The sequence below is a fragment of the Rhodotorula graminis genome, assembly GCF_001329695.1.
Source record: "Rhodotorula graminis WP1 unplaced genomic scaffold RHOBAscaffold_11, whole genome shotgun sequence".
In the NCBI taxonomy this organism is placed as follows: domain Eukaryota; kingdom Fungi; phylum Basidiomycota; class Microbotryomycetes; order Sporidiobolales; family Sporidiobolaceae; genus Rhodotorula; species Rhodotorula graminis.
This window is the reverse complement of record NW_017264938.1, coordinates 494293-505526: the sequence shown is the minus strand read 5'-3', so window position 1 is coordinate 505526 and position 11234 is coordinate 494293. Positions and strand designations below refer to the sequence as shown.

General features: G+C 68.8%; 4 protein-coding genes across 4 annotated transcripts; 2 read left to right on the top strand and 2 right to left on the bottom strand.

The window, feature by feature from the left end:
• Positions 1-8: 8 nt before the first annotated feature.
• Positions 9-1046, bottom strand: RHOBADRAFT_45930 (uncharacterized protein; the record flags this gene model as incomplete). The annotated part of the gene is made up of 4 exons (XM_018414688.1): positions 9-664; positions 738-841; positions 912-921; positions 990-1046. Coding segments are annotated over 4 exons (827 nt in total), but the record flags the coding sequence as incomplete, so codon positions are not given.
• Positions 1047-1590: 544 nt separating this feature from the next.
• On the top strand, positions 1591-6600 carry RHOBADRAFT_55110 (uncharacterized protein; the record flags this gene model as incomplete). The annotated part of the gene is made up of 18 exons (XM_018417669.1): positions 1591-1752; positions 1822-2005; positions 2088-2482; positions 2611-2910; positions 3001-3267; positions 3350-3577; positions 3690-3790; positions 3865-4036; positions 4151-4273; positions 4332-4618; positions 4703-4950; positions 5063-5154; positions 5217-5398; positions 5503-5614; positions 5695-6026; positions 6120-6207; positions 6308-6408; positions 6491-6600. The coding sequence occupies 18 exons, from the start codon at positions 1591-1593 to the stop codon at positions 6561-6563; spliced, it is 3447 nt and encodes a 1148-aa protein (XP_018269403.1). The 3' UTR covers positions 6564-6600.
• A 156-nt stretch (positions 6601-6756) lies between these two features.
• On the bottom strand, positions 6757-8556 carry RHOBADRAFT_55109 (uncharacterized protein; the record flags this gene model as incomplete). The annotated part of the gene is made up of 6 exons (XM_018417668.1): positions 6757-7171; positions 7237-7347; positions 7469-7675; positions 7754-7952; positions 8025-8142; positions 8209-8556. 6 exons carry the CDS (start codon positions 8554-8556, stop codon positions 6757-6759), a joined length of 1398 nt encoding a protein of 465 aa, XP_018269402.1.
• A 341-nt stretch (positions 8557-8897) lies between these two features.
• Positions 8898-10451, top strand: RHOBADRAFT_38529 (uncharacterized protein). Its single transcript, XM_018413535.1, has 4 exons — positions 8898-9274; positions 9357-9423; positions 9496-9604; positions 9690-10451. The coding sequence occupies exons 1-4, from the start codon at positions 9130-9132 to the stop codon at positions 10341-10343; spliced, it is 975 nt and encodes a 324-aa protein (XP_018269401.1). The 5' UTR covers positions 8898-9129; the 3' UTR covers positions 10344-10451.
• Positions 10452-11234: the final 783 nt, after the last annotated feature.

The following is an 11234-nucleotide window of genomic DNA, read 5'->3' as shown; positions in this document are numbered from 1 at the left end:
CGCCTGACGACGACGACGAGTCGAGCACGAGCGGGTTGGCTGACGAGCCGATGGGCGGCGCCGGCTGGGCGCTCAGGGCTTGTTGAGCGCGGCGGAGCGCGGCGAGGCCCGTGCGGGTGGGCGGCGGGGCGGCGGGGCGCGGTGGACGAGGGGCGGGAGCGGCGGCGGCGGCGGCGTGGGTCGAGGAGGAGGAGGTGGACGTGGACGCGGTGCGGGGCGTGAGTGCTGCGGCGCCCTTCTTGGCGCCCGAGGACGAGGTCGACGCCGCGCCCGCCGACGCCGCGCGCGAGCCGAGCAGGCCGCCCCACGCGCGCTTGACGCTCGCGCCCGCGCCCGCGCCCGTGCTCGTGCCCGCCGCCGCCGCCGCCACCGGCCCGCGCGCGCCTCCCGCACACGCATGATCACTCGGGAAGCGGTGCTTGGGGCAAAAGCTCGCTCGGCACGCGTCGCAGCGGATCGGGACGACCATCTTTGTGCGGCACTTGTGGGCGCGGCACTCGTTCGGGGCCCTCTTGCGCGGGGTCGGGGTGGAGGAGGAGGTGGCGAGGTGAGGGTGGAGGATTGGGCAGAGGGACGAGAGGTGCGCGTCCATGGGGCCGTTGGGGTCCGTGCCGGGCGGGAACGAGATTGGGGTCGAGCAGAGCGGGCAGGACGGGATGCGGTTCTGCGCGGCGAGGAATCTGTCAGACTCGACAACAGAGACGTGAGGTTCGAGAGGGAGGGAGAGGTGCGCGCACGTCGGCGAGGGCGGGGTCGTAGGACGCGCAGTGGTGGCCACCATCGGGCTTCCAATGCTCGAAGCAGAAGGGGAGGCCGCATGACGGGCACGAGAAGGGCAGGACTGTGTGTGTGTCGAGAAGTCGTCAGTGTGCGCCTTCTACGACAGGGGACGAGGCGGAATGAGGGCGCACAGTCGAGTTGCTGCAGGGCGAGGAGGGGGGTCAGCGAGCCGTGGACGAGGCGAAGGGGACGAGGACGAGAGAGCGCACCCTGCAGCTAGCGTCCGAGCAGTGTCGACCGATGTCGAGGAACTCTGTCGAGTTCATGGTGAGGCGGTCGAGCTGCGCGGTGGAGGGGCGAGGGGAGGGGGAGGAGGGTCAGCTCTCGTGTTTGACGCGGTGCGGGCTTGGGGTTGCTGAGCGAGGCCTGGGCAGTGTCGAGAGGATGGTGGCACGTTCTGGCGGGTTCCTTGAGGGTGGTGATGGGCTTGCGCGGTCGCCAAGCCGATGCTGAGTGAGGAGGCGGTGCGGCAAGGAGCGGGCGGCGCGGGTTGGCGACGACTGGATGGGGGCAAGAGAGGGTTGGTCTAGACGTACCTGGAGAGTTTCCAAGTAGATCGGGCGCTGTGTAGAGCAGACCAGAGCAGATGAGCGACAGGAAGAGAGCCAAGGAGATGAGGACGGACGACGCAACGAGGCCGTCCTCGCCCCCTGTCGTCCACACACCCTCGAGCTGCCTGCCAGCACCTGTACAAGCCTAGGACGAGCGCTCTCAGCGTCCACACGAGCCGCTGTCGTCCCTCCAGCTCGTCCTCCCCCGACCCCTCCCCACCTCAGCTCGCCGCCTCCCTCGCACTCGACTGTGCCCGCCATGGCCCCAGACGAGCCAGATCAGCCGCTCGGTACCTCGTTCAGCCGCACTCAAGCCTTTCTCGCCGGCGCACAACAGCTCACCGCCGTCGACTTTGACCTCGACCCGTCCGCCGACGTCGACCACGGCGAGACCAAGACGCTCGCGTCCCTGTGCGCCATGGTCCGTCCCTCTCCTCCCATTCAATCGAGTGCCAGCCGATATAGACTCACGCCTTCCCCCGCCCCGCAGCTCGACGAGTACCAGGAGCAGTCGTACCTCCTCGACCCGGTCCTCGAATCCCTCGTCGCCCCCCTCCTGTCGACCCTGCGCGCCCAGGTGCGCCGCCCGTCGTGCAAATTTGCCGGCAAGCGCCTCGCGAGGCTCGCCCGCCTCGTCTACTTTGTCACAAAGGTCCGCGGCGCAAAGACGATCGGTGCGGCAGAGCCTCTTCCCTCGTCTCGACTCGCTCGCACGCGCGCATGTCGACTGACTCAAAGCGCCGCACACATACACAGTCCGCTTCTTCCCACACGAGGTGTCGGACCTGTCGCTCCTCGTCTCGCTCCTGTCGCCGCCGATCTCGTCCACCACCTTCTCAACGCCCTCGACCTCGACTTCTACCCAGCCAGCGCCCAGCACCCTCTCGTCGACCGCGCCGTGGGAGCTCCGCTACGCCCTCCTCCTGTGGCTCAGCGTCTGCATCCGCCTCCCGTTCGCGCTCGCGCTCGTCGCGCCGGGCACGGCCGACCGCATCGAGCGCCTCGGGCGGCACTGGGTCGAGCGCAGTGGGCGAGAGGGCGAGGGCGCGGTCGAGGTCCTCGGGAGGTACTTTGCGAGGGCCGACGCCGACTTGGGGAGGCTTGTTGGGCGGTGTGAGGAGGCGCTTGGGGACCCGGACGGTCAGTTGTTGGTGCGTCGGCGAGCTTTCTCTCGCCCCTTCCTCCCTCCTCTTTCTCGCCTATCTCTCTCTCTCTCTCTTCGCGTTGTTGCCCGCCTCGCCTCAGCACCCCCTGACGCACCTCCCACCCCGCACAACAGGGCCTCTCGCTCCTCTCGTCCCTCCTCCTCGTCCTCTCGACCGCCTCGCCGTCGCACATCGCGCCGCACTTCCCGCGCCTGTACGCCCTCGTCGCGCTCCTTCCCGCTCCGGCCGACGGCGCGCGAACGGGCGCCGGCGCGGCGAAAGCGCGCGCCAAACTCGCGGGCAGGCTCGCGCTGCTGAGGGTCCAGGCGGCGCGGGACGAGCAGCAAGTGGCAGAGGGGCAGGGCGACGAGTGGGACGTGCCGCAGGAAGTCGAGGTCATTGTCGGGGAGCTCATCGAGGGGCTCGCGCACCCTGTGCGTCCCCTTCCTCCCCTCGTCCTTCTCGCCCCGACCCTGACTGACGGCCCGCCCTCGCGCCCGCCACCTCGCCCGCCCTCACAACAGGACTCGATCCCGCGCTACTCGGCGGCCAAGTACCTCGCGCGCCTCGCGCTCGTCCTCCCCGCGGCCCTCACGGCCCAGGTCGTCGACGCCGTCCTGTCGGCGCTCGACGAGGCCCTGTCGCCTGAGGCGCGCCTCGGCGGCGCCGCGAGCGAGGGACGCGCCCAGGGGGCGTGCCTCGCGGTTGGCGAGATGGCGCGCAGGGGGGCGCTGAACCGCGTCGAGGGGCAGGGCGAGGTCGTGGGGCGGGTCGTCGAGTGCACGATGCAGGTGCGCCCTCTCTCACTGCGCCCCTCTCTCTCTCCCTCCCTTGCCCCCAGCATGACTGACCGCCTTTCTTCGTTATGCACAGGCCCTCGCGTACGACCACCTGACGGCGCTGCACCCGATCGGCTCGTCGGTGCGCGACTCGGCGTCGTACGTCCTGTGGTCCCTGTCGCGCACCCTCCCGGCGTCGTCCCTCTCGCCCGCCCAGGCCCAGCGCCTCGCAGAGTGCCTCTTGTGCACGGCGTGCCTCGACAGGGAGGTGAGCGTCAGGAGGGCCGCGAGCGCGGCGTGGCAGGAGGCGGTCGGGCGATGGGTGCGCCCTACCTCTCTCTCTCTCTCTCTCTTTCTTTCTTCTCCCTCGGGGCTCGGTCCCTGCCTCGTCGCGACGAGGGAACTGACTCATGGGCTCGTCCTTACTCTCGCAGGGCATCTTCCCGCACGGCATCGACATCCTGCGCCAGGTCGACTTCTTCACCGTCTCGGTCCGGCACCGCGCCTTTCTTCAAGCCGCCGTCGCCGTCGCCTCGTACGTTCCCCCTCTCTCCCACTCTCAGTCGACAAGTCACGCGCATGCGCCTGACTCGACTCGGCCCGTCGCAGATTCGACCCGTACCGCGAGGCCATCGTCGAGCACCTCGTCGGGCGACAAGGCGGGACCGGCGTCGCGCACTACGACGCCGACATCCGGGTCCTCGCCGCACAAGCGCTCGGCAAGGTCGTCGCGGCCGAGAGTGGGCGGCGAGAGCTCGCGAGAGCGCTCGTCGAGGAGCAGGTGCGTCGTCGGCGCTCGCCTCACTCGGTTCCTCTCTTTTTTTCGTGCCAGGAGAGGCAGCGGCGAGCTGCCGAGTTCCCTGACACGTTTCTCTCCTGCCCCGTCGTTGCGCAGATCGACAAGCTCGCGAGGACCAAGGACGTCGCGATGCTGCACGGCGTGCTGCTCTCGCTGGCGGCGCTGTCGGGCGCGCTCGACGAGGTGCACGAGGAGTACCGCGTCGAGCTCCGTCACAAGGTGCGCCTCCTCGCCTTCTGCGTCCACTCCCAGTCCTCTGACCCTCTCTCTCGAGCAGGTGTTCGTCGCCGTCTGCAACCTCCATCCCTCGACCCGCTCCCTCGCGCGCAACCACCTCGTCCTCTCGGCCGCCCTGTCTACCCTCGCCAGCTCCGCTCCTCCACCTCGTTCCTCCTCTCGCACCTCATCCTCTCCGCCTTCTTCCTGCACGACGCCTTTGCCGCCCAACTGGGGCGACGTCGTCCGGCTCGCGTGCGACCGCAGCGAGGAGTCCGTGCACGCCGCCGCCGGCGACGCACTACGGGCTCTTTCCCGGGCCGTCGACTGCACGGCCGACATCGACAAGTGCGTCCTCGGTCTCTCTCTTCGCCCCCTCTTTGCGGCTCACAGAGCGCTCACGTCGTCCGGCCGGCCCTCCCTCTCACGCAGGCTCCTCGCCGACCTCGACTCGCGCAGCGGCTCGCGCCAGCAAGCTGCGGCGCTCCTCGTCGGTCGCGCGTCGTACGGCCCTGCGCTCGCGCACGGCGAGCGGCTCGGCGTCGTCGTTCGGCGGCTCGGGCGGTTCGTGCGCCGCGAGGGCGAGGGCGAGGGACGGGCGGTGACGGTCGAGGCGAGGCGGAACGGGGTCGAGGCGCTCGCGAGGGTGCTCGGCGAGCATGGGCGGGCTCTTGACGAGGGTGCGTCCCTCTCTCTCTCTCTCTCTCTCTCTCTCTCTCTCTCTCTCTCTCTCTCCTCGTCGCTCAGGTCGTCGCCTCGCCCTGACAACCTTTCCCTCGCTCGAACCCGCAGCCGAGCCTTTCCCTCCTCCCCTCGACCCTCGACACCCTCTGCTCGGCTTGACCGACTACACGACCGACCAACGCGGCGACGTCGGCTCGTGGGTCCGCACGGCGACCGTCGCCGCTTGTCGGCGCTCGTGCGCGCCGGCGTCGTGCGCGAGCAGGGCGTCGTCGACCGGGCCGTCGCGGGCATGGCCAAGCTCGGGGTCGAGCGGCTCGACGGCGTGAGGGAGGCGGCGGGCAGGGCCCTCATGGAGGTGTGGGGGAGCGACGGCGCGGGGAGCGGGGCTGGGACGGGCGCGGCGGGCTTGATGAGGGCGAGCGAGGTCTGGGAGGGAATCGCGAGGTGCGTCGTCGGCTCTCTCTCTCTCTCTCTTTCTCTTTCTCTCGCGCGCTCTCACAGAGCTCGGCTCGAGCGGTCGTCCTGACGGCCTTGCGCATATCCTGCAGCGAGGAGCGGTGGAACTGGCGGGACCTCGCGTGGGCGTCCGAGCGGCTCCTGCCGCTGTTGAGCGTGCCCGAGTACCGCGACGACGTGCTCGAGGGCGCCATCTTGTCGAACGTGCGTCCTCGGCTTTCTCTCTCTCTCGGCGGGCGGTACCAGCCTGGGCGCGACGACTGACGCGCCTGCGTCCCTCGCAGACGGCCTACTCGTCCTCGACGCCGCTCCTCGACTTTGCCCTCCTCCTTCCGTCTTGTCCCACTCCTGACGACACCTCACTCTACACTCTCTCGTCGTTCCTCTCGTCCCTGTACGCGCTCGGCAAAGCCGACCTTTCGTCGAACCGGCTCTTCGTCCCCTTTCTCTCGCTCGTCGCCTCGCTCGCCGAGACGGGCGCGCTCGACGACCTCGCCCTCGACAGCGACGACGGGTCGTCAGCCGGGCCCAGGACGCTCCGCAACTTGCTCGGACTCGCCTGCAGCGGCGTCGGGCGCGTCAAGAACCCGGCGAGGCTCGGCGCGGCGGCAAAAGTGTGCGTCGCGAGCCCGTTCCTCTGCGTGTCACCCGGTGCGCCCGACCTGAGTCGCGCCTGACCGACTCTCCTTGTTGGCACTCCGCGACGCAGTGCGACCGCCTTTCTTGCGCTCCCGGCGCCGGTCGCTCGGGCCGCCGCACCTCGACTCGCCCTCTTCCTCGCGCACCCTCAGCCCTGGGTGCGTCTCTCCACCCCCCCCCCCCCTCTCTCTCTCTGCGCCCTCTCTCCTCTGTCTCCCTTGCCGACGACCTGACCTCGCTCGACGTGTATCCTCGCAGCTGCGACAGCAGACGGCCGACGACCTGTTTGGCGCCCTGAGCGCACTTGGCCTCGTCGAGGAGGGAGGCGAGCTCGAGCGGCTCTTGACCGACACGGCGTGGTGCGTCTCTCTCTCTCTCTCTTTCTCTTCCTTCCTCTGTCTTCTCTCGCCCGGACACTCACGTCCTCACACCCTCGCGCAGGACGGCCAACGACGTGCAGGCGCCCGCAGAGCACGTCTCGCAGCTCGTCCTCTCGCTCATCGAGGCCCGATAGATCTAGAAACGGACCTGCACTGCATTGCGAAGTTGCGAAAATACGAGGTTGCGCGAGGGGAGACTATGAACAGAGAGAGAGACAGAATACATCGAGAGAGCGAGTAGCTACAAAAGAAGGGGGGGGGGGGGGGGGGGAGAGGAGAACGGCACGAGAGAAAGGAAGAAGTGAAAAAGCGGCTCGAGCTCCCGCTTCAGACGACTCGCGCGTCGGCGGTGGTGGCCCGGTCGCCGCCGCCGCCGCCGAGGAGCGACGGGGTGCGGCGCAGTTGGGCCATCTCTGCCTGGGGCGGCACCTCGAGCCTGGCATGGACCGAGTAGCCCCTCGTGCGCGCTCCCTTGCGCCACCCCGTGGCGGCGCCGCCCAGCTCGACCCCCGCCGCCCCCTCTCTCCTCGCCCTCGCGCCCGCCCCGCCCACACTCCCCGCATCCCGCTCGTCCTCGTCGTCGTGCGGCACGAGCGCATTGACGACCGTCGTGGCGTACTCGGCGCGCCACCACTCGAGCTCGCGCTGGAGCGAGACGTGCACGTGCAGGTACGAGAGGGCGCCCCAGCAGAGGGCCCAGATGAAAAAGAGGCCGAGGACGAACCCAAACGCGAATTCGAGGCTGGGGCGCGCGAGCGAGTGGGTCAGGGGGCCGGGCCCGAGAGAGAGGGAGAGGGAGAGACGCACTCGGCAGTCCAGTCGACGGCGGCCGTGACGCCGACAAAGATGGCCATGCCGACGGCCCACAGGAGCGTCTGGTTCCACATCATGGCGCGGAACGGCGGCGAGGCGGCGTACCTGCGGCGACGAGCGAGAGAAACAGTCCGTGTCAGTCCTCGAGGGACCTTCTCAAGTCGCGCCTCCGTCGGCCGAAACTCGCAAAACAAAGAGAGAAAGAGAGAGAGCGAGCGGGACGCACCGAGCCTGGCACCGTTTCCTCCACTCGCGCCCGTGTTGGAAATCGACCGCCCCGCAGTCCTCGAGGGCGTAGTAGACGGCCGGCTTGGACGGCGTGCAAGGCGGGTCGGACGAGAGCCAGAACGGGACGCGCCACACTTTGAGCGACACGGTGAAGAGGATCATGACGGGGATGACGAGCATCGCGAGCGAGAACAGGTAAAAGTTGCTGGCGAGGGCGCGAGACGAAGGGTCAGTGACCGGGCACACAAGATTCGCGCGAGGAGGTGGACGAGGGCCGACGCACAAGAGCGGGATGGCGGGCGCGATCGCGAGCGGGACGGCCATTGAGAAGAGGCCGGCCTGGTACATCCACATGGTCGCGTCGAGGTACCACCACGAGCGCGGCATGTCCTTGGGGAGCCAGCGCTTGCCCGCGCGCTCAAAGGCCGGGTCGGGCGCGAACGGGTAGTGCAGCGGGCCGTACTTGGCGCGGTGACGGGTGACTGTGCGCGAATAGAACGGTCAGGATGTGCGGCTCGACTCGCGCGAACCTGGGAGGAGGGACGAGGACGCACGGCGCCACATGCGGAACGGAGCGTCGAAGCACGACGATGCGCCGAGCGCAGCCGAACCAATGCCGATGAGCTCCTTGTCGCTGATGGGCGTGTTGTCGCGCAGGACGTAGAAGAGGATCTGTGTCGGACGAGGCGAGGGGTGAGCTGTCGGCGTCTCGTCACCTCGAGGGAGGGGGGGACGCACACAAGGAATGGCGACGTTGAAGACGAGGAGGAAGCACAGGTACAGCAGCGGTCCCTTGACGCCGAAGTGGAACGTGTCGAGCCGAGGCGGATGGTCCGGGTTGAGGATGGTCGTCTCGGGGAGGGTGACGGCCGACGGTGAGCGCTCGCGGTTGGTGCCCGGTCGGACGTAGGCCTCGACAGGGACGGTGAGCTGTGCGGTCGACTGGGCGTCTGCCGCTGCTCCTGCCGTGGTTGTGGTCGCGGTCGACGACGAGGCCGACGACGAAAGCCGATTTTCGTCGCCGCTCGTCGCGGTCGGTGGCTCGTCGTGTAGTGGTGGTGGAGCCGTGACGGTGATGTGCGGCATTGCACTGCTCGTGGGTGCTGTAGCTTGAGCGGTGGGACGAGAGAGAGTGTCCGAGCGAGCGAAGGTCGACGTCACTTCGGCGGCCTCCGTCGACGCGTGCGTGCGGAGCCTCGGCGCGAGGTGCGAGCTTGTGCAGCTGCGCGTCGAGCTGTCGAGAGCGAACGCGTCCTTCTCTCCTCTCTCTGCACCTCTGCTCAGCGTCGAAGCTCGAAGCCCGCGCGCTTCCTCCCTCGCAAGCCAGCCGCCGTTCGGATCCGCGCTTGCCGCCCGCCCGCCGCCCGCCGCTCTCGGTCGACCAACCTCCGCCCGCCCGGCTTTCGTCAGCTCAGAAGTGCGTCAGCATTCTCCCTCCTTCGCCCTCACCTCGTCGAGCTCACCTCAAGTGTCTCTCTCCCCTCTCTCCAGCCACCACCACCACCACTCGCCGCCAAAGCGCTCGACCCGGATCACACGCCGAGCTCAGCTCGATCACGTCCTCGGCCTCGGCTTGTCCACCGCTTCCCCTGAGCGTCCCTCCCCGTTCCTCCCTCCCTCTCCTTCTACCACCACCACCACCACCACCACCCTCACGCCATGCCTCGCATCGGCCCCGAGCACGAGGACTACCGCCCGCGCGGCCCCGTCATCCTCGGGTTCCCGCTCGGTGACCTGAGCTTCGGCGCCTTTAGCTCGAAGAAGATGTTCGACGCCCGGTGGCACCTGCGCCCTCAACGCTTTGGTGCGTCCCCTCTCTCCCTGTGTGTGCGGCGAGGCGAGGAGCGACCCGAACTGACCCTGTGCCCCCCCTCCCCGACCAACAGTCGCCTATCAGCTCGCCATGCTCATCTGCCTCGCCGCCGAGTGCACTGCGACCTACTCGCTGTCCAAGTGCGTCCCTGCTCTCTCTCTCTTTCGAGACCTCGAAGCCCGGGCGCTGACACCCCTACGCGCCGCCGCCAGGTACGAGGACCTCCAGGACCACATCGAGGACCGCTTCGCGCCGGCTCACCTGTACAACAACGACCTGCTCGACATGGAGATCACGACCATCGTCATGTGTGTCGCCGTCGTGCGTCCCCCCCTCTCTCTCTCACACACCCTCTCGCAACGAGCCTTTCAAGAACTGACTCCCCACCTCGTACACGACGACGCAGGCCTGCTGGTTCGGCGCCGACTTCTTCTTCCTCCTCATGTTCCCGCGCCAGTCGTACCCGCGCTGGTACCAAAAGACGAAAAAGGCCATGGCCGTCACCATCTGCTTTGGCGTGTTTGCCGCCGCCCTCGGCTCGACCATCGTCGTCGCGCGCAACAGCGCCCAGATCCAGCACGTCGACGACGCGACCCGGCGCGCCGCCCAGGAGTACTACTACCGCCCGCCGTTGCAGTACCGCGACTGGGCCGTCAACGTCGCGTACGTGTGCCTCTTGTGGCCAGGGTGGCTCGCGTGCGTCGCGAGCACGGTCCTCATGTTCCTCGCCGACAAGCACGACTTGACGCACGGCACGAGCCCACTGTACTATGGCGCGGGCAAGGGGACCGAGGCTGGGCGCGCGAGCGCGAGGGGCCCGCTCACCAGCGGCGGCGGCGTCGGCGGCGAGGCGGGCACGGGCACGGGCGCGTTCGACAGCGCGAGCACGCTCGACGGCGGAGCGGCGAGCGCGAGGGTCCCGCTCTCGAGCGCCGCGGGCGCACCGGGCGTCGCGCCGTCGAGGACGGCGACGCGCGCGACGTCGACCACCAAGGACGGCGACGAGGTGCTCCCGGGCCCGGGCCCGAGCCCGGTGACGACGGCCGAGCGCAGGGTCTGAGCGGGTCGGGGCGGACGAGCAGCAGGAGCAAGGACGGCGGAGCGTTTCACCCCCTCTCCTTTGTCGATAGAATTCTCTCGCCCCCTCGCACTCTTGGATTTCTTTGTCTCTCTCTCTCTCTCTCTCTTGTCTCTCTCGCTCTGCAGTCAGTACTACCTAGAGCTTAATGCGCACAATGGACGATCTGTGCCTCGTTGCAGTACGAGAGAGAGCGAGCGTCCGAGTGGTCGAGAGAGTAAGCCTTGCGCCCGCCCGGACCAGCTCCCGCTCAGGCCTCCTCCTCCTCCTCGACAGCGCCGGCCGCACCAGACCCACCCTGCACGCCGCCAACCTCGTCCCCCGGCCCTGGTCCTCCCTCAGGAACGCCCACCGCCGCCGCCGCCGGCCGCTCCTCCCCTTCCTCGCGTGCCCCTCCCTCTCGCGCCTCGCCCTCCCCGCCTCCCTCCCTCTCACCTCCCTTCTCCCGTGCTCCCCCTCCCTCCCTCTCACCTCCCTTCTCCCCCTCTCCCTTCTCCCGTGCTCCCTCTCCCTGACGCACGCCGTCGTCGCGTACGCCTGGATCGCGACCGTCAAGACGTACGGGATCCCGAGCGTGAGCTTCGCGAGCCTCGTTGCGCTCCTCGGCATGCTGTTTGGCGTCCTCGGCGCGTGGGGCGTCTTGGTGTAGCTAGTCGTGGGCAGGAGGACAGTGCATCGAGTCGGTTTTGCAGGGAATGCGCGGGTTCAGGCCGTTCTCGAGAGGAGAGTCACGAGCATGCTCCGCACGGGCTCTCAGGTTCTGCCTCGGGTCGACGGGCTCGTCTCTAGCCTTGCAAACGCGGTGTGGCTCTCGAGGGAAGCGGCACAGAGCGATAGAGACGGGAGCGTGTGACCTCGCTTTGACATCTCCAC